Here is a 17,734-nt window from a genome sequence, read left to right as displayed (position 1 = left end):
GAAAGAATTCACAGATTCTGTATGGAAAATGCAAATGCACACTATTGTGGCTAATCTTATACTGAAAATCCACTCTTTTTTCAGGGGTGTCCGATAGGGGAATCCTTCCATTTTGTTTGGTCAGTTTTGTGTGAGATAGTACACGTAGCAAGAGAGAGAACAGTGTAATCCCAGCAACTCGGCCGTGAAGCAAACCCTGGAGTCACCACAGTATGTGAGCAAGGAGATGTTTCTGGTTTTCAAAGTACTTTAGTCCAGCCAGCCTGACTCTTCCCCTGGCACCCCATCCCAACCGCAGAGAGACCTGCTCCAGAAAGGACACAGCTCTTCGCAGGTCCCACTGCTTTTCCCACCGAAGGTTATTTATAAATCCCCATGCCATGAGAGCACAACACCCTTCTGGGGAAACAAGTAGCCTGCGTAAAGGAGGTCGATCGAGAGCTTGTGCTTCTCCCTCGCTGCTTCTGAGCATTGCTTTGCTTGCAGGGGGGAGAGGCACACATGCACCTCTGAGAAGAAGACAGTTGCCCACATCACCTGGCCCGAACAATCACACCGGGGCTTGTTACTTGGCCGTGAAAAGCTTTTATTTTAAGTAGATACATGCATTTTTTACATGACGGTATTTTACTGGCTTGCAAAGGTGGATGTCACGACATGCAATAGCTTCGACTCAGAACAATGTAAAGCACAGACTGAAGAAGTGTGTTGTACGGCACAGGGAGTTTACCAACAGGTAAATGTGTAACTGCAACCAGGAGCTGTTGTCCTCCAGCACTCTGCTAGAAATTTATGCTTTTAGCTGAAAGCATAAAGTTGGGAACCACCTCTTGGGGAAAAAGCAGTGCTGTTTGAGCTCTGTGTGCTTATTTGTCATTGAGATAGGGCATGTCAGGGAGGTCATCTGCGGAGATCCTGTCTACTTTCTGCACTCCATTTGATTGCATGGGCTAATCGCCCTTTTGCAGAAGTTTAGGAGAAACCTGAAATAGGCAGTGTTAGTGGGGTTTGGCTCACAAGGGATTTTGAGCTACAAGGGTCACAGCATGAGTTTGCTAAGAAAAATGTCAGTTTGCACAATGTACGTGTATAATCTGTACAACTATACACAGGCATGGTAGTGTTGTGTGACCGCAACGGGTGTACTCACTGCCCTTAGATCAAAATGCAATTTTCCCTTCTTAGAAGACGGTACGGCAAATAGGCTGCAGTCTAGGGTGAAGCAAGAAATACCCGCACACTGTGCAGGAATAACTGTCTACATGGAAATCCATCAGGGATCCCAGTCTGCTGGCCTGTCCTTGCCGTACACTTCACAACCATCCTACTTACGACATGCACCGCGTTCCTGCGTGGCAGTAGATGCGTGGAGGGGGCGGAGCACCAGCTGCATCTATTATTTTTTTATTATTGTCGTTTTAGGTTTGCGGGCCTATTTTTAACCCCGAGTAAAGGTTTCAGCTCCCTCTTTCGGCAGGAACCAGCGCTGGCCCTCTCCTCTCTGCAGAGCAGCACTGCGAGGGCTGCGCTCGCCTCCGACGCCAGTGCCGGCTGGTTAAAGCAAGCGTCGTGCGAGGAGCTCGGGTCAGGCAGATGCATGAAGTGTGGAAAAAGCATTACTGTGTCTCTAGACAAAATGCTGTGTATGGTTCCCCTTCGGTTTTAGCGAAATGCTCCGTTTTTAAGCAGCCAGGGATCAGCCCCAGGTAAGCGAGCTGGCTCGGGCGATACGGGATGCCTTCGGCAGTTCTCCGTTGCCCGTGCTCCTTCCGACCCGTGCTGCCCAAGTCCCTTCCCTCTCCATCCCTTGGGTGTCCCCTCAGCTCCAGGCAATTGCCTCCTGTCCCCAGGGAGGGTATTTTCAAAAGCAAAGGGCCCCAGGCTGGCGTCACTCCAGAGGAGGGAGGCCAGAAGCCATTTTGCAGCACTACACGCAACTCTTCACCCATTTCCTTCTCCAAAGGTTCTTATGGGTGGCAAGAGGATGAAAGGTGGGGATACCTTTGTTAATAAAACACTTTGGAGAAAACGAGGCTCTGTTTATACCCCGCCTTTTCCTGAGAAGGCTTCATTACTGATTTGCCTTTGCCTGAGGTGTAGGCTCCAGCCTGGCAAAACATCTCTACGCGTTGGTCTTCAGAAGAGAGGGTCGGGCACCACTGCAGACCCGTGCTCCGGTGTTCACGTGGAGGCTGGATGAGACCGATAGCTACGTACCACTGTTCTCCTGGCAGCCCCCGCCGCAGTCACACGGGAATTTGAGTTACAAAGATGCCAGAGCCAAGCTCCTCTTAGCACAAGTAGGTGATGTTAGGGGAGATAGCCGCCAGCTGCGGGTGGGGAGGTTCAGGCTGGACGGTGGGGAAAATGTTTTCATCCGGAGGGTGATGCCGCATGGCGGGGGGAACCCTCCTTGCCTGGAGTTTCCAAGCCTCGGCTAGGCGAAGCCGTGGCCAGCCGGACATCGTGCCAGCCATGGTCCTGCTTTGAGGGGGCTGTTGGATGAGGTGATGCAGAGCGGCCCCTTCCAGCCAACACTCCCTTGACAAGTTAATAGGGCAACTACCAGCCTCCCCAGGCTCCTTTAGGGTGTCCAGACCATTTATATCCTTATATCATTGCATACCAGCTCTTCCTTGTCTGTTGTAACATGCTTTTTAGGACACGGGCTCTCTGCAGGCCAGCATCGAGGTTAGACCTGCTTTGAGGAGGGCTCAGATAACCTCCTGAAAGGACCTACTGGAGTCCCTTTCGCACCTGAATTATTTTAGGCATCCCTCTTAGTCAGCCTTCAGGATGCTACAGTTACCCGTACTGTAAGTAAAACCATCATAATCCAAAAGCTCATTCATGCACATTTAAAACAATAAAGGGCTGCACGTGACTATCGTTAACTTTCTAGCCATAAAGAAAGGTTATTACCTTCAAGAATGATTTGTATTAATCAAAAGCGTCTGTTTGCAAAACTTCTTCGGGTTTGCTTTTCAGCAGAATAAAGCTGCTTTTTTTTTCCTCTTCATGTCTCTGTGCGTGTCTCTGTCCCTTCCAACCTCAAGCGGAAGACCAGCCATCCCAGGAACTGTGAAATCCTACGCGTGGGTTTTTTATCATAGTCCAGTGGCTTCAGAAAAAAGCCGAGGAGGTCGCTGCTCCTGCCGACTTTCTCCGCGTCACACGGGCACCCGACGTCCCGGGGCTCCTCCTCTCGCTCTGGCAATAGTCAGACGTAACCTGCCCTTAAGAAGGCGCTCGGACTCGTCAAGGCACCGGGTTCAAGCGAAGGTCAGTCAAGGTCACGTAAGGCCACCCTCAGCCCTCATCCCCTCGTCCCCTTTCCTCCACTCCAAGTTAAGGAGCGCTGGGAACCTTTCCCGGCGAGTCCCCCCGGGGTGGGTTCGCAGCCTTACAGCCGAGCTGCCAGCCAGGTCAGCTCCAGCATCCCCTTCCCGGCAGCGGGTCCCGGGACGACCGCAGTCCCATCAGCCGTAAGGAAGGGGCACCCTGGGGAAGGAGCATCCTCCCGACTGGCAGATGCAGGCAGCAGGGCTCCCAGGAGCTTTGCAAATTCACGTCCTCGCCCCTCTGCCTTGAAGAAGGGCTTTTTCCAGCGGCTCCCACGTGCGGCGCCCGAGGCACAAGAGCGGGATGCTGGGCTGCCGTTTGTTGGTGCGGGGAAGGAGCTGTAGGCGACTTTCTGCCTGGAAGTAACATCCCAGCCTTTTCCTGAAATGCCCTGAGTCCGTGTGCTCCGTGCTGGCTGCCCCGAGTCCTGCGGGGATGCTGCCCCAGCGCTCCGGGACCAGTGCAAGGGGAAGGGGACAGAGAGAGACAGCCACGGTGGTTACCGGCAGCCACCGGCCCCCGGCTCCAGGCAGGTTTGCGACGAAGCCTGTCGGAGCGGCTGGTCCTGCTCTGCAGCCCCGATTCCAGCTCCTGCCACTGGGGATGGTCCGTAAGCTGCGGGCCAGAGCGAAAGGGAGGGGGTCGTGCCGCTAGACAGAGACGGAGCCGGGCGGCTGGCTGTTGCTGTTGCTCTCGGAGGGGGTCTTGGCGGTGGAGGAGGTGGCCATCGAGCCGCTGTTCCTGAAGATGCGGAGCAGCCTCCGCTTGTAGCCCCGGAAGGCGAAGAAGTAGATGATGGGGTCGATGCAGCAGTTGAGGTTCATGAACGCCACGGTGACTTGCAGGGACATCTTGAAGGCTTGCTGCTCGCGGCAGGACGGCTGGTAGAGGATCTTCCTGACCATGAACTGGACGATGTTGAGGTGGTAGGGACTGAAGCAGAGCAGGACGGCCAGCAGCACCACCAGGATGACGGTGAAGGCCCGGCGGTGGTGCCCATTCTTCACCGTCAGTGGATTCTCCTTGGCCGTCTGGCAGAGCTTGAGGTTGATCCTCACGTAGCACACCAAGATGATGCCCACAGGCAGGAAGAAGCCGAGCACGCAGGCCCCCAGGAGCAGGTAGGGCAGCTTGGGAATCTCCTCGAAGTTGAAGTACTCCATGCACGTCAGTTTGTCCCCCATCCTCCGCGTCATGGGCCGCAGAAGCAGCGGCGCCGTCTGCAGGAACACCAAAGCCCAGATGAGGACGCAGACGCCCCTGGCACGGCTCATCTTCCGAATCCTGCCGGGGTGCCTGGTGCGCACCACGGCGATGTAGCGGTCCACGCTTACGCAGGTCATGAAGTAGATGCCCACATAGGTGTTCATGTAGAAGATGAAGGCTGTGACCCGGCAGAACCAGTCCCCGAAGGGCCAGTCAAACTCCAGGACGTAGTAGGCGATCCTGCCCGGCAGTGCCAGGGTGAAGAGGGCATCGGAGAGGGCCAGGTTCACCAGGTAGAGGTCGGTGGAGTTGAGTTTCTTCTTCCTCCGCTGGAAGGTGATGCAGAGGGCCAGGATGTTCCCGCAGGCGCCGAACACCAGCAGGGCGGTGTAGAAGAGGGAGAAGGTGATTTTGGCGGAGAAGTGGTGGTTGTGCACGTTGCAGCTGCTCTGGTTGCTGGCGGTGAGGTTGGCGGGCGGGAACACGGCCTCCGCAACAGCCATTTCCGCGGCGCCTCGCGAGCTCTTGCCGTCTCCCTTGGAATAAGAACAGACGTGAAACTTGCAGCTTATCGATAACGGGAGACGCACCTCTAGGGCTGGCCCTGGTCACGAAGTGAAAGGCCTGTGTGTGTGTGTGTGTCCCCCCTCCCTGCCACCCCCCTGGCAGCACACAGCTCGAGTCATTTGGAAAAATGCATCTCTTGTGATTTCGGGCGCCAGCGTCTCAACAAAGGCTGTGACTCATTGTCTTCTCCTTGTCACCAGCTCCTCTTATTTTTGTTTTTTTTTGCGAGTCCAATCGATACCAGAAAGGGTGGGGGCGGCTGGGAGGGGGACTCGCCTGTCACACAAACAAGGTCCCAAACTCATCCGCTGGCAGCGATGTCATTTATTGATCACCGCGGGGGGAATGAGGAGCTTCATTGAGAAAATGCCCAGAAAGCGGAGGGGGGGGGCAGAGGTGACAAGGAGCACCTTTGCTAACCCTCAAGCTGGGACCAGAGCCGAAACAAAACTGAAGAAATTCAAAGCGAGGAAAAATCCCAGCTTTCCCCCCCCCCCCAAAAAAAAAATAATCTTGCTCCCCATACCCACCAAACCCTGCCACCCCCCCATCACTCGCCCTGATTTGGGCCACGGGGTCCTCACCCCCCATCCCAACCGGGGCCACCGCCTTGCCCCCCCAGTCCCCCCCAGTCCCTCCCAGTTCCCCCCCAGCTCACCGCACGCTGCCGTCCGGGACGGGTCCGGCGGGGACCCCCGGGGGGCTGAGATGCTCACAGGGTGCTCTGAGACCCACGAAAAAGAAATCAGGAGCAACAACCTAGGAGCCGCGGTTGTTCCTCCTCCTCCTCTTCCTCCCTCCTCCTCCTCCTCCTCCGTCCGGGTGCTGGAGGCGGGGGGGGGCACGGAGGGTCCCTGCCCGGTCCCGGCTCTCAGGCTCCCCCCGGCCGTGTGAGCACCTCTCGGGATTTGCTCACATTATAAAAGCACCGTGAGGTCTGGGTTGGTTTGGTTTTTGTTTTTTTTTGGTTGGTTTTTTATTTTCTCTCTCTTTTCTTTTTCTCTTCGGGTTAGTAAAAAAGTGTGTTCTTTCTGGGTGGTGGTTGGGGTTTTTTTTTTTTTCGGTTTTTTTTTTTTTTTTTTTTTTCAGTGTGTGAGAGGCATTTTGCTGCAGCGGGGTTATTCTCAGTAGTAGCTGTGCTGGAGAAGATAAATGACTGTACCTGCGCAGCAATCGCTCCTGACATCTGAGCCGACTTTGGGTTTTACTCTGAAAATTTCTACAAGGATGCAAAATGCAACTGAACAATGAAAACAGCCTCAGCTCTGCTTCACGTGTGGTCCAGAGGGTTCACCCTTGGGCACACACATACGGCCACGGCAGCGCGATCGGACCGTGGCACCTTTTCCAATAAAGTCGGGGCGAATCTCCCGTGAAGCTTATTGTGCCCTTGTCCGGCGCGAGGCACGCTGCACGTGGCTCCCCAGGCTGTGGCGAAGCCCAAATTTGCCTTTCATACACACACAGAGAGACCACCAGGTACGGCTCCTTGAGGCAGAGGCTAACTTGAGCGGAATGAGACAATTTGCCCTTAGTGGAAAAATATTTTCATTATTAGGATGGTACAGTGTGGGGGGGAAAGTAGGGCGAAGCCCCTTGTCTCAGCTGGAGCTCTCGGGGCAGGTTGTGTCCCTGCAGGGCCGGGCAGTGGAGGGCTCTGATTTATGCTGGGTGGCTGGCACGGCCGTGGCACGGCCGGGGAGCCACCGGGACCACAGCAGCCCCGACCACAGCACAGTGGGTGTGGGCAACCAGCGGGGAGAGAGTACTTTCCCCCCCAGCACTTCCCAAAACATTTGCAGAAGTGCAGCCTGCCCTGTGACCAGTGGGATGGCCTTCCCCACAGGCAGCTATTTACTGGAGACCACTGGGGCTTTCATATCCCAAGAGGATTTTATGCTGGTTTTAGGGGTTTTTTTTGTGGTGGTGGTGATGATTTTGCTTGTTTTCTTTTTTTTTTTCCCCTCCCAGAAATTCCTAATAAACTAGAAATTTCCCATCATGGGGCACTCAGGGTGCTACTGAAAAACACAGAGGCCAAATGTCAAGGTTAAGATTACAGTTAAGCTAAGCTTAAGTTTCTCTCCGAGCTAGTAAAGCTGAACCAATGCTTTAATTGCATAATATTTATAATGTTTTACAATACAGTGGCATTAAACTGAGTACTAATCTGTGTACTCATGTATGGTGAGTCACTTGTATAGAAATTACACAGTGAATGATATTGCCATGAATTACTACAAGTTGAAGGTATCTAGCAAGAGTAATAGCGAAAATTTGCTAACAACCATATGTTAATGGAGATACTTTTGTTGCTCAGGGGTTTATATTGCACAAAGGGAAACGTCTGGTAATGAGAGAATAACTGCTGAGTAAATTATAAAAAATATTCCTTAGTAAGATGGGGATTTTCTACATGCTCATCTGTCAAGAGTTAAGCTAATCAAACTTGCGCTGGGCTCAAATGTTCTTGAGCTGTTTCATCATGACCATGAAAAAGTCGATGGATATAACATCACTGAAGTGCTATCCCTACAGAAATCCTGCGCCCACACCGGCGAGCGGATCCTTTCCTCTGCCTAACGCGCTCCACGAAATACAGCTGTGGCTGAAACAAATACTGGTCCCCCTGAAGTCAGGGGTCACTGTGGCACTGGCGGTGGAAGAGCTGACGCTTTGCCCGTGAAAGGCTCCTGTCCATGCTCATTACGCTCTCTCACGTGAGAGTTTTATCTCCACAGATTAACACCGTCAAAAGAAATAAACCTGGGATGAAGCTGGGCATGCCCTTCCAGCCAGATGCCTGCAACGCCTTGGGCTGGTCACAGTCACCAGCGCTCGGCAATGAGGGACAGGGCGTTTTGCGATGCAAATTCACGCCCGGGACTTTCTCCGTGCAGTCAAATGCCCCCCAGTCAAATGCCCCCGTACAATCCCTCCTGTCCCTCGGGCTCTGTGCTCGCGCGGGCACTAAAAATGGAGCTGCAGATCCCAGAAAGGGAATTACGTGCAGATAACCCGGCAGCGTCGGCCCCACCGCTAACGCGAAGCCTGGGGACGGAGGGGGGGCTTCTCGTGGGAGCCTGTGGGAGTGGGATGGCATCGCTGTGCCAAAGCGGGGGCTCAGCCCCTGAGCGGACGGCGAGGTCTTCCCTGGGGTGCAGGTGCAGAGGAGGAGGGAGATGCCCCAAGTGGCATCACCAGCCTCAAAAACAGGCAGAGGAGCCCAAAGGTCCAGGTGACGACAGCGTCCAGGGACTTGGGAATAAGGAGGAGGGAAAACAACGCTCTCTGCCCGATTTTATCTTTCTTTTTGCAATGCAGAAGAAAGGAAGTGGGTTCTTCTTTTGTGCAAAACATGCTCCTGCCCTGCGTGCAGCAGGTGCCGTGCTACGGGAGTGCAACCCAGCTCCACCCGTTTGCACGGCCCCGGCGGCCCCACCAAGCCCCGCGGTGCGGCATCGCATCGCGCCGCAGGCAACGGCCCCTTTCGGATGGGGGTGGGGGGTTTTGAGGACCCCCCCCCTTCTAGCTGTTGGGACCCCACTCCCTGCCTCTGCAACGCCGGGTTCGCTGAAAAGGGACGCCCCGTCCCCAGCCGCGTAGAGAAGCCCCGTCCTCCTCAGTTTGCGGTCATCTCATTTAATTGATTATTGCCCTTCACCGAACCCAGCGGCTGGATGAAACGCGGCGCGGGGTTTGGGGTGTGAGGCTCAACTTCAACGCTGGCCCCAGGTTTTCTTCCGCTGTGTCCGCGTTTGCGCAAAGCCGCTTTTCCTTGGGAACAAGCGAAACGTCCCGCAGCCCGGGTACCCGTCCCAGGGTGAGCGGGACCTGCTGTCCCGGCTTGTCCCTGCTGCCGGGGACGCCTCCCGGGAGAGTCCTGTGCAAAAACTCCGTGTGGAAGGTCTCTTTCCTGACACGTGCATCGTGGCCGTCAACCATGACGCGACCCCAGCCGGGTACCTGCCAGGCGGGCACCCCACGCTGCTAGCCGGGGGGTCAGTGCCGCCCTTCCCAGAGCCAGCTGTTGGGTATTTTGGGGTAGACGTGCCCGGGGTCGTCACCGTGGCTCTCTTTCACGTCATCCTCGCGGAGGACGTCGCGCTCTTGCCGTGCCGTGAAGGCTCCCTGTAGCCTCCTCTCCCTCCTGGAGGCCTTTGCACGGGCGTTTCATCCCAGCCCAGCCGCGCTCGGGGGTGCTGAGGCTGTTGTTTACACCTGGTGGGGTTTCCCGAAGTTGAGAGATGATTTGGAGCTGGACTTTCTGAAAGCAAGGCAGCATAACAAATGAGGTAACAGCCCCTTTGCAAAGAGAGGGCAGGAAGTTTGCGCCTCCTCTTTCCATTGTATCATCACCTCTCCCTCTTTCCTTCCCCCGTCGACTTCAGTTACCTTTTCTCTCTTCTAGTGCAAAACATTTTCAGGAAGCTTTGGGTTTGGGTGCAGAAAAAATCTCAAATCCAGGTGCTTTCGGTTTCGATGCAAGAGGCAGGGGATTTTCCACAGCTCGGCCCCTGGATCTCAGGCCACTGCTAATCCTCTGGCAGTAAAGCAGAAATTAGGAGAACATCTGATTTTGACATCCACCTGTCCATTCAATAACAGCAGCTATATGGGGAGGACAGCGTCTGAAGGGCTTTAACTCAAGGTGATGGGAATCGTAGGGAGAGCAAAATCCGTACTGAGCTTCCTACCAATTTGTGGCAAAAATCTCAAGAAAATAATTGCTGGGGTTTTGGTACACTTGAAGCCTAATCTGGCCCTAAATCTAGGCGGGGAAACACTGAATAACGAAGCAGTTGAAATCTGCTTCTGCATGACATGACCTGATTTATTCTGCACGTGCAGCACCAGCTCTGGAAATGATGTTGCACCAAGTCACGACACAGTCGGAGAAGCAGCACAGCTCGCTCCAGCGTCCTGAGGGGTGGGACACAACGCGGCCGCTCCGGGAGCTGCTTCCTTCCACGTCCCCTCGCCTTCACTCCCAAAATGTGGGCGCGAAGCCTCGCGTGTGGGCCACGTAACCGCCACGGTTTCCATGTGCCTCCGGTTTCACCGCGCCTGGCGGCAGGGAGGGGGTAGGTACGCTAACGGGGGGGACTCTTAGTCGTGTGGGTCTGGGCAACTTGGTAGGAGAAATACCAATGAAATTCACATTCACATTATGAAATAACTTCCTCCAGCGAGCATGAAAGGCACTTGTTCCCACGCTGTGCTGTGACTTAGAAGCTCCATTTTGATTTTGCAGGAATAAGATGAAAGTTTTCTTGGTATCTGATTTCTGTGGTTAAAAACAATGTTTAAACGCTTGTTAAAAAAACACAATCATAAGGCAAGTTTGGAGAACTGAGGCCCTATTTTTATCTGTTTTTTCTTATGCCAGGGCCACATATGCTATAAGTGCACACACACGTTTGTAACGTGCAGCGACGACACAAACAAAAGCAACTGGTGTAGAAGATGATCACAAAATGCAGAAATGAGTGTTCATGATAGAGAAGGTGCAAAAAATGCATCTTAATTCAATCTGGATCTCCATGGTACTATGCAACAATTTCTTTTGACAGGACACTTTCTTATTTTGTGACTTGTTAGTCTTTTTTTTCTTCATTTCTGTTTATTCTTCGCATTCAGTGTTTAGGCCATGTTATGACCAGGTTTTGACCATGTTTAACACGTACCATGTAAATTCTGTGAAAAGTGGAAAAATTAGCATCCTCATGAGCATTTCCCTGGGGCGCTCAGCACAGCGCACCAATGCCTCACAGATACGCAGAATGGTTGAGGTTGGAAGGGACTTCTGGAGGTCGTCTGGTCCAACCTCCCTGCTCAAGCAGGGCCACCCAGCGCTGGTTGCCTGGGTCTGTGTCCAGACGGCTTCTGAATATCTCCAAGGATGGAGAATCCACAACCTCCCTGGGCAGCCTGCGCCGGTGCTCGGTCACTCTCACAGTGACAAAGTGTTTCCTGGTGTTCAGAGGGAACCTCCCGTGTTTCAGCTTGTACCCGTTGCCTCTGGTCCCATCACTGGGCACCACTGAGCAGAGCCTGGCTCTGTCCTCTTTGCACCTTCCCTGCAGGTATTTATGTATTTTGACGAGATCCCCCTGAGCCTTCTCTTCTCCAGGCTGAACAGTCCCAGCTCTCTCAGCCTTTTCTCATAGGAGACTTGCTCCAGTCCCTCCATTGGACTCACTCCAGTACATCCATGGCTCTCGTGTACTGGGGAGCCCAGAACTGGATGCAGTACCCAGGTGTGGCCTCATCAGTGCAGAGTAGAGGAGAAGTTTCCCCTCCCTTGGCCTGCTGGCAATATTTTGTCTAATGCAGCCCAGGATACCCTTAGTCCTCTTTCCCACGGGGGCATGTTGCTGGCTCATGTTCAACTTGGTGTCCACCAGGACCCTCAGGTCTTTTTCTGCCAAGCTGCTTTCCAGCTGGTCAGCCCCCAGCATGTACTGGTGCCTGGGGTTGTTCCTCTCCAGGTGCAGAATTTTGCAGTTCTCCTTGTTGAACTTAATGAGGTTCCTACCAGCCTGTTTCTTCAGCCTGCCGAGGTCCCTCTGGATGGCAGCACGACCCTCTGGCATATCAGCCACTCCTCCCAGTTTGGTGGCATCTGCAAACTTGCTGAGGTGCACTCTGCCCCATCATCCAGGTCATTAATGAAGATGTTGAACAGGATTGGACCCAGTATTGACCCCTGGGGTACACCAGTACTCACTGGTCTCCAACTAGGCTTTGCGCTGCTGATCACCACCCTCCAGGCCCAGTCATTCAACCCACCTCAATGTCTCAGCATCCTCTCCTGATTTATCTACCCAGCGCTTGCGTGCAAGCAAGTGGGGTGCTCTCTGCTTTATTGTGGGAAAGGAAACCTCAGAGAAGTCACGGCGAATAGTGAATAGCTGGAGACCTTGGCACCTGATTTTTTTTTTTTTCAGAGCGGTTCGTTGTTCCTTGCTCAAAGCGCGCCTGTAACCGGCTGCAGCGCTCAGCACCTCTGCACATTTCCACCTCCCCAAATCCTGCAGGGTCCCATGGCTTTTGGGAGCAGCCGGGTCCAGCTCGCTGCAGCAGCGGTCAGAGCGAGCTCTAGCTTTTGCGGCTCTCGCTGCCTAGGCTTGGTGTGGGCAGAGCAAAGAGAGCAATCCGTTCGCACCACAGCGGTGATTCACCCGCAGGAGCGGTGCCCACGCAGCGCCGAGCGTGGCACGGTCTCGGGGAGAAAGCGGCCGGCGATCTGCACGTGGTGCGCGCGTGCACGGGACCGGGGCTGACTTGGTACAGACAGCGCTAACGCTGGCGTCCCCTAATTTGTAAGACCAGGAACGCAACTGTAACGTGGCTTTTTGGTGCCGCTTTTGTTACTCGCCTCTTCTTTTTACGCCGCTCAGGAGAGCAGGGGGGAGAAGGAAGATGTGGTACCTCCGAGAGGTGGGATGCTCGCCGGTGCTGGCCACCGGCACGGCCGCGGCGCAGACCCTGCGCCCTGCTGTGATGCTCGCCCTCTCGCTGGGGAGACAAATTGCACCACGGGCTGGTTACGCTTCACAGCCGCTCCCTAGGCAGCAAGGGAAAGCAGAGGTGCGGGTGCACGTCATTCCTGCCGGGATACGTGTTCGACGGACGGCAGGCTGCCCTCCTGGAGCTGCCAGCATCTCGCTCCTTCCGCGGGTCCTCCCAGGGACCCCACCGGTCCGGCTTGCAAGTGTTCTGCAGCAGCATATGGATGAGACCCTCGGGGAATTGCGGGCAAACACTAACATTTCTACTAGGCTGGTATTTTGGGAGGGGGGCATGCGGCTTGGCCAGAGGATGCAGGGATTTCATGCGGCGAGCAAAAAGCCGATGGCCACATCCTCGTAAGCACATCCCTCTGTAATGGTTGGCTCCCTTGGGAGGCTAGCACCTCTCTGCAAAACCACAGCATTATTTTTTCACGTATGAAAGGGAGCGTCTCCCTTGAATTTTACTTTCGGAAATCATCAAGCCATTTTTAGGTGGAATTTTCCGGCAGCGCTCACCCCCAGGCGGTCTTTCAGCAAAAGCAGCCCCAAACCCAAATCATACCTGTCTGGCCAAAGCCGTACAGACCCGAAAGCCGTTGCAGAATAGAAAGCGTTGGGGATGTGTAACCACAGCGATCCATGCCAGCCCGGCCTCCGCGCTGGTCCCAAACGACATCCCAAACGACTCTCCCAGTGATGCAGTGGGGCATCCCACGGGATGGATGTAGGACATCCGTGCATATTGCAAACATAAGGGAATTTGCCATTTAAAAACACAAATGCGCGTGTATGTCTACGTGCACCTACATGTATCTCCACGTACCAGAGGATTTCACCGGGAGCTGGGAAACTGGGAATAGAGAGCAGGCACTTCTGGGGCTGAATGGTAAGTAGAGGGCAACATCTCAGGGTCGATCCTCCATTTTGCTTTGAGGTTCCCCCGTAAAGGACCATGTCGTGTGAGTAAGATTTTGTTCAAGGCTGGAAGAAAAATTAGCTGTTAGATAGTAATACCCTCAAAAAGGTTGGAAATCACTGGGAGCAGGGAAGGGAGACGTTCTTGCACTGTTCCGTCCCATGGTGCAATTCTGGTGAGGGTCTTGGAGTCCTTCCCCAACAAAATGGTACCAAACCCCCCTGCGGGTCCTGGCCCTGCATTTCTCTGCAGGTCCCTTCCCTGGCAGAGCTTTTCCCGGTGTTCTTCACCGAACCCTCCACAACTTCTGCTTCTTCTCTCTTTGCCGTGTTGCAGCTCCATGTGTGTCTATGAAAGAAAATGTGCTGCTTAAACCAGATTGACTTAAACCCCAAACATTTAATCAGATTGAATTTTGGTGATGCTTTAAACGTCTGGATTATATGGAAGCATTTATTTTGCAGTCATCAAATTCTACCTTTTAGGGCTTACTTGTAAGTCCAGACAGATGTATCTTAAACTTTACCACCTTAAATGTCCTTAGTTTTCAGGGTTTGTTGGCTAAATATTGTTTTAATGTGTTTATTACATGCCTTTGCTTCTCCACTTTTGTCTCCTGAGTCCAAGTTGCGGTTGGTCTCCTTCCTTACACACCCGGGAATATAGTTACCAAATTATTTCTTCATAGAGGAAATTTTGCTTCCTGGGGTTTCACTCACTTTTAATGTATTCATGGAGGCTGCAACATTTTAGCTGCCAGTGCTTATTGAAAACACTTGAGTCTCTGGGCTCTAATGTAGCTACATTTGATGCTTAATGCTTTGAATGATTTGTGATCATGAAGAGTTTGGTCTGACAGCGTAATTGCAAGTGGAGAGACTTCTGAGCACTCCATAAAAACTAGAAAAAAAATGGTACAAGCTTTTGCATCTTCGGGGATTTTTCTATGTACATGGCAGGTAGAGAAAATTGACCTCAAAATGAAGCTTTTTTTGGAAAAAGCAGAATCAGATGTTAGCATAAGGGAAGACCCTTCCAAGAAACAACAAAACCCCTCCATACACATAAAAATAGAGCCTGCTCAGCATCACATTCCACCACCCCCAAAAAGCCATGAGCCACAGCTTAACCGGGCCAACACATGCCCCTGCCCGACTTCAGCAGCGGCGGGAAGAAAATCAGCTTTTAATACCCCAGGCGAGAGCGCTGGCCATGGCTTGTTCCAAGCCCCTTCTTATTGGGAAGGCTTTGCACTATTGGGAAGCGCCGGCACTTCCAACGCAGTGACTCGCGGAGGGAGGGATAATTCCCCTCCATCTGCTGCCGAACCTGCCCACTGCTCGCCACCCTCGCGTCCGCACAGATTTGACCTCTGCCATGAGACGCGGCGGGATGATTTGCACCTCTCAGACTGGGAGCAGAGGCAGGGAATGAGGCAGTCTGGTTTACTTTCTTTACAAATTGCAGTTGTATGGTTTAGCATCTCGGAGCCAGAAATCTTAAAGCAGGACCTTGCCTGTGAGCCATGCTGGAAACTTTTAGAGGCTGTTAAAATCATGAATTTGTTATTCAGCGAGTATTTCGCTTGTGACAGAATACCATGCGGCTTAGCATGTTGTGGAAGCCAGTTTCTGATTATTTTATTATTATTATTTATTTATTTTTGTTTGGTTTGGCTCTCCGCCAGCATTAATTGTCTGCAGCAACCCATGCAGTTTGGAGCTGTTAAAACGTGTAATCTCAAAACGTGCAGTCAGAGAGAAGCCTTTTGTTCTTCACACCCCCCGATCAAAGTCTGACCTTGAAGTTGTCTAAAATGCCGATTACTTTGAAGTAATTTTCAAATGCAGGAACAGGCTTCCATCCTTACACTGCTATTACAGCGTGCTGCTGGTTCTTTAGTGCCATCACATACAGCGCACGTGGGTATCGCATCATCTACCACTGACGACGCTCAAGCGAGCAGGAATTTAGCTCTCTTGCTAAACGTGTCTTTAATCACCAGCTCCCTATAACCATGTGAATGTCCCTGCTTAGGAGGGGATGTGACTGCTCTGGTTGCAAATGGTCGGTGGCAGAATGAGTCAAAGCCTGGCTGATAGAAAATGGGAATAATGAAGAATATTTCTAAAAGCACAAGAAACAAAGGGTTTTTTTTCTCAAGAGCTGAGGGAAATTTGAGGGAGGCCAGTAATTTCCCGTCTCTCCAGTGCTGTAGTCATCTGATGATTTCAGTTGGCCTTGACCATTGATTACTAAACACACAAGTTCACATGAGATGACCTGTTTGCTGTGGCCTTATTAGTTTGGGGTTTTTTTTAAAAAAATGCATTCAAGTAGTCTGGGACAATAGAGTCATCATCCTAATCTGATTTAAATACCAGCTCCTAAGAAGGGTAAAATTAGTATTTACTAGAAATGAAGACAGTGTAATTTCAATAGCTAGACTTTGACACTCCTCAGAAGGTGTAGATAAGGATACGCACCATCTCCCCACCCACACTTGGTTCACAAATTAATAGCCTGGCTATGGCTGGCAGACTGAATGCCTCTCGCTGTGAAAAAGCAGTTTCTGCCTTCAGCTCTTTCTCGTAACCGGGAACAAAAGGTCCGGTCACGGCTGTGCCACCCCAGCCGCCGTGTCACCGGCCGGAGCTGCGTTTCGCTTCCAGGCTCTGTACGCACCGGTGACCCGGCAAACCCCCTGCAGCCGGACGCGAAGCCGGACCCACCGACACGGCTGGACGTTCGCCCGCTGGCTTCGTGCTGCTGGGTCAGGCTCCTGCACCTAAATCATTCTTAATTTCAACGCTTGCATGGTTTTTATTCTGCGGGTGGTCGTTCCCAGTATTTGTTTTGCATGGCTGGTCTGGGAGTTAAAAGCCACAAACGCTTTTTCTGGTGCGATGCGTGTTGACGATGGGGTTAATGTTTGTAATTGGGTGCAGACTGGGGTGAAGGTGGTGTTATGCTTCGAAGCTCGTTTTCTTCTTGAGATGCAAACATCTTCATCCTACTCTCTGAGGTAGAGCATATCTGTGGGTGGACTCCCCACGGCTGTCTGGGTCCAAGGGCTTGTGCACCATCACACGGGAGAAGGTCTTGTAAAACTCACCACACTTGACAGGGAAAAGGTACTCACCACTTGGATGACCCAGTTTTTCATCAGAAACCAGCCTGAGGTAAAAGAAAGGTACTGCACTGGGGGCCTTGGGTAAGGTCCATTGAGCAAATGCTAATTAGATTCAAATTAATGCACGGGTGTGGGCTTTTGTGGAAAAAAATACTCCTGAGCAGAGAGATCACGCTCTCTGCAGGGCAAACGGAGACAGGGTCTGCGGGGGGGGGGCGGTTAAATGGCCATCGCCCGAGCCACCCAGCTCAAGAGGCAGCAAACTACACCCTTAGACCAAGCTAAAAGTTTGCTTAAAGATCGTTTCCTCCAAGGAAACCTTTGCTAACATGCCTCCGTGCTGCCAGCTGTGATGTGCCGCCCGCCAGCGAGGAGCCGGGCGGCACGAGGCAACGTCCCACTGGAGGAAGGGAGATTGCCAAGGGGCGACCCACCACCCCCCCGTCCTGAGGGTGCGGGGTGTCTGTGGGTCCTCGACACTCAGCCCTGAGCAGGGCGATGCCGGGCACGAGCCCTGGCAGAGCAGGGGTGGCCCGTTAACACCTCCGGGGCTTTCAGGAGGAGCAAGAAGGGACCACGGACCCACCAAAGCCACGGTGATGCTGTTCCCATCATAGGATGCTCCAGTGTCTACGGAGGGGGGGAAGACACCGGTGTGCGCATCGTGCAGCAGGGAAGAAGTGTCGAGGGACTTTTGCGTTTCTGGTGGCGGGCTTTTCTCCGGGCTTGGGCTGAGGGTGGCGTAGAGCTGTCAACAGGTCCTGGTGCAGATTCACGGAGGTGGTGGAGGGAGGAAGTGGTTGCTCTCATCTCCGGATGATCTGCTGCACACCAATTACAAAGCCTTGTACGAAGCCTCTCACACAGCTTGCCCTGCGTAGGCAAGGAGGGATGGGGAGTTAGTGGAAAAAAAACCAAAAAACATTTAAGGGAAGAAAAGCAGTTTTTTGTAAGGGGGGGGGGGGGGAAGCCATCCCACATCAACTGTGGGTTTGAGACAAGTCGGCGCAGCCCTGCTCGGTGCGGATCGAGCACGCTGAAGGCCGGCTCGGG

At 53.1% G+C, this 17,734-nt stretch overlaps 1 protein-coding gene across 1 annotated transcript; it reads right to left on the bottom strand.

Annotated features, from left to right (window-relative positions):
• Window positions 1-3,992: 3,992 nt before the first annotated feature.
• Window positions 3,993-5,234, bottom strand: LOC142039400 (G-protein coupled receptor 183-like). Its single transcript, XM_075045816.1, is given in 1 exon segment — window positions 3,993-5,234. A coding segment is annotated over 1 exon segment (1,242 nt).
• Window positions 5,235-17,734: the final 12,500 nt, after the last annotated feature.

This window comes from Buteo buteo, chromosome 14 (genome assembly GCF_964188355.1).
Source record: "Buteo buteo chromosome 14, bButBut1.hap1.1, whole genome shotgun sequence".
NCBI lineage: Eukaryota > Metazoa > Chordata > Aves > Accipitriformes > Accipitridae > Buteo > Buteo buteo.
The sequence above is the reverse complement of the archived record's forward strand: the minus strand, read 5'-3'. Positions and strand labels throughout refer to the sequence as shown.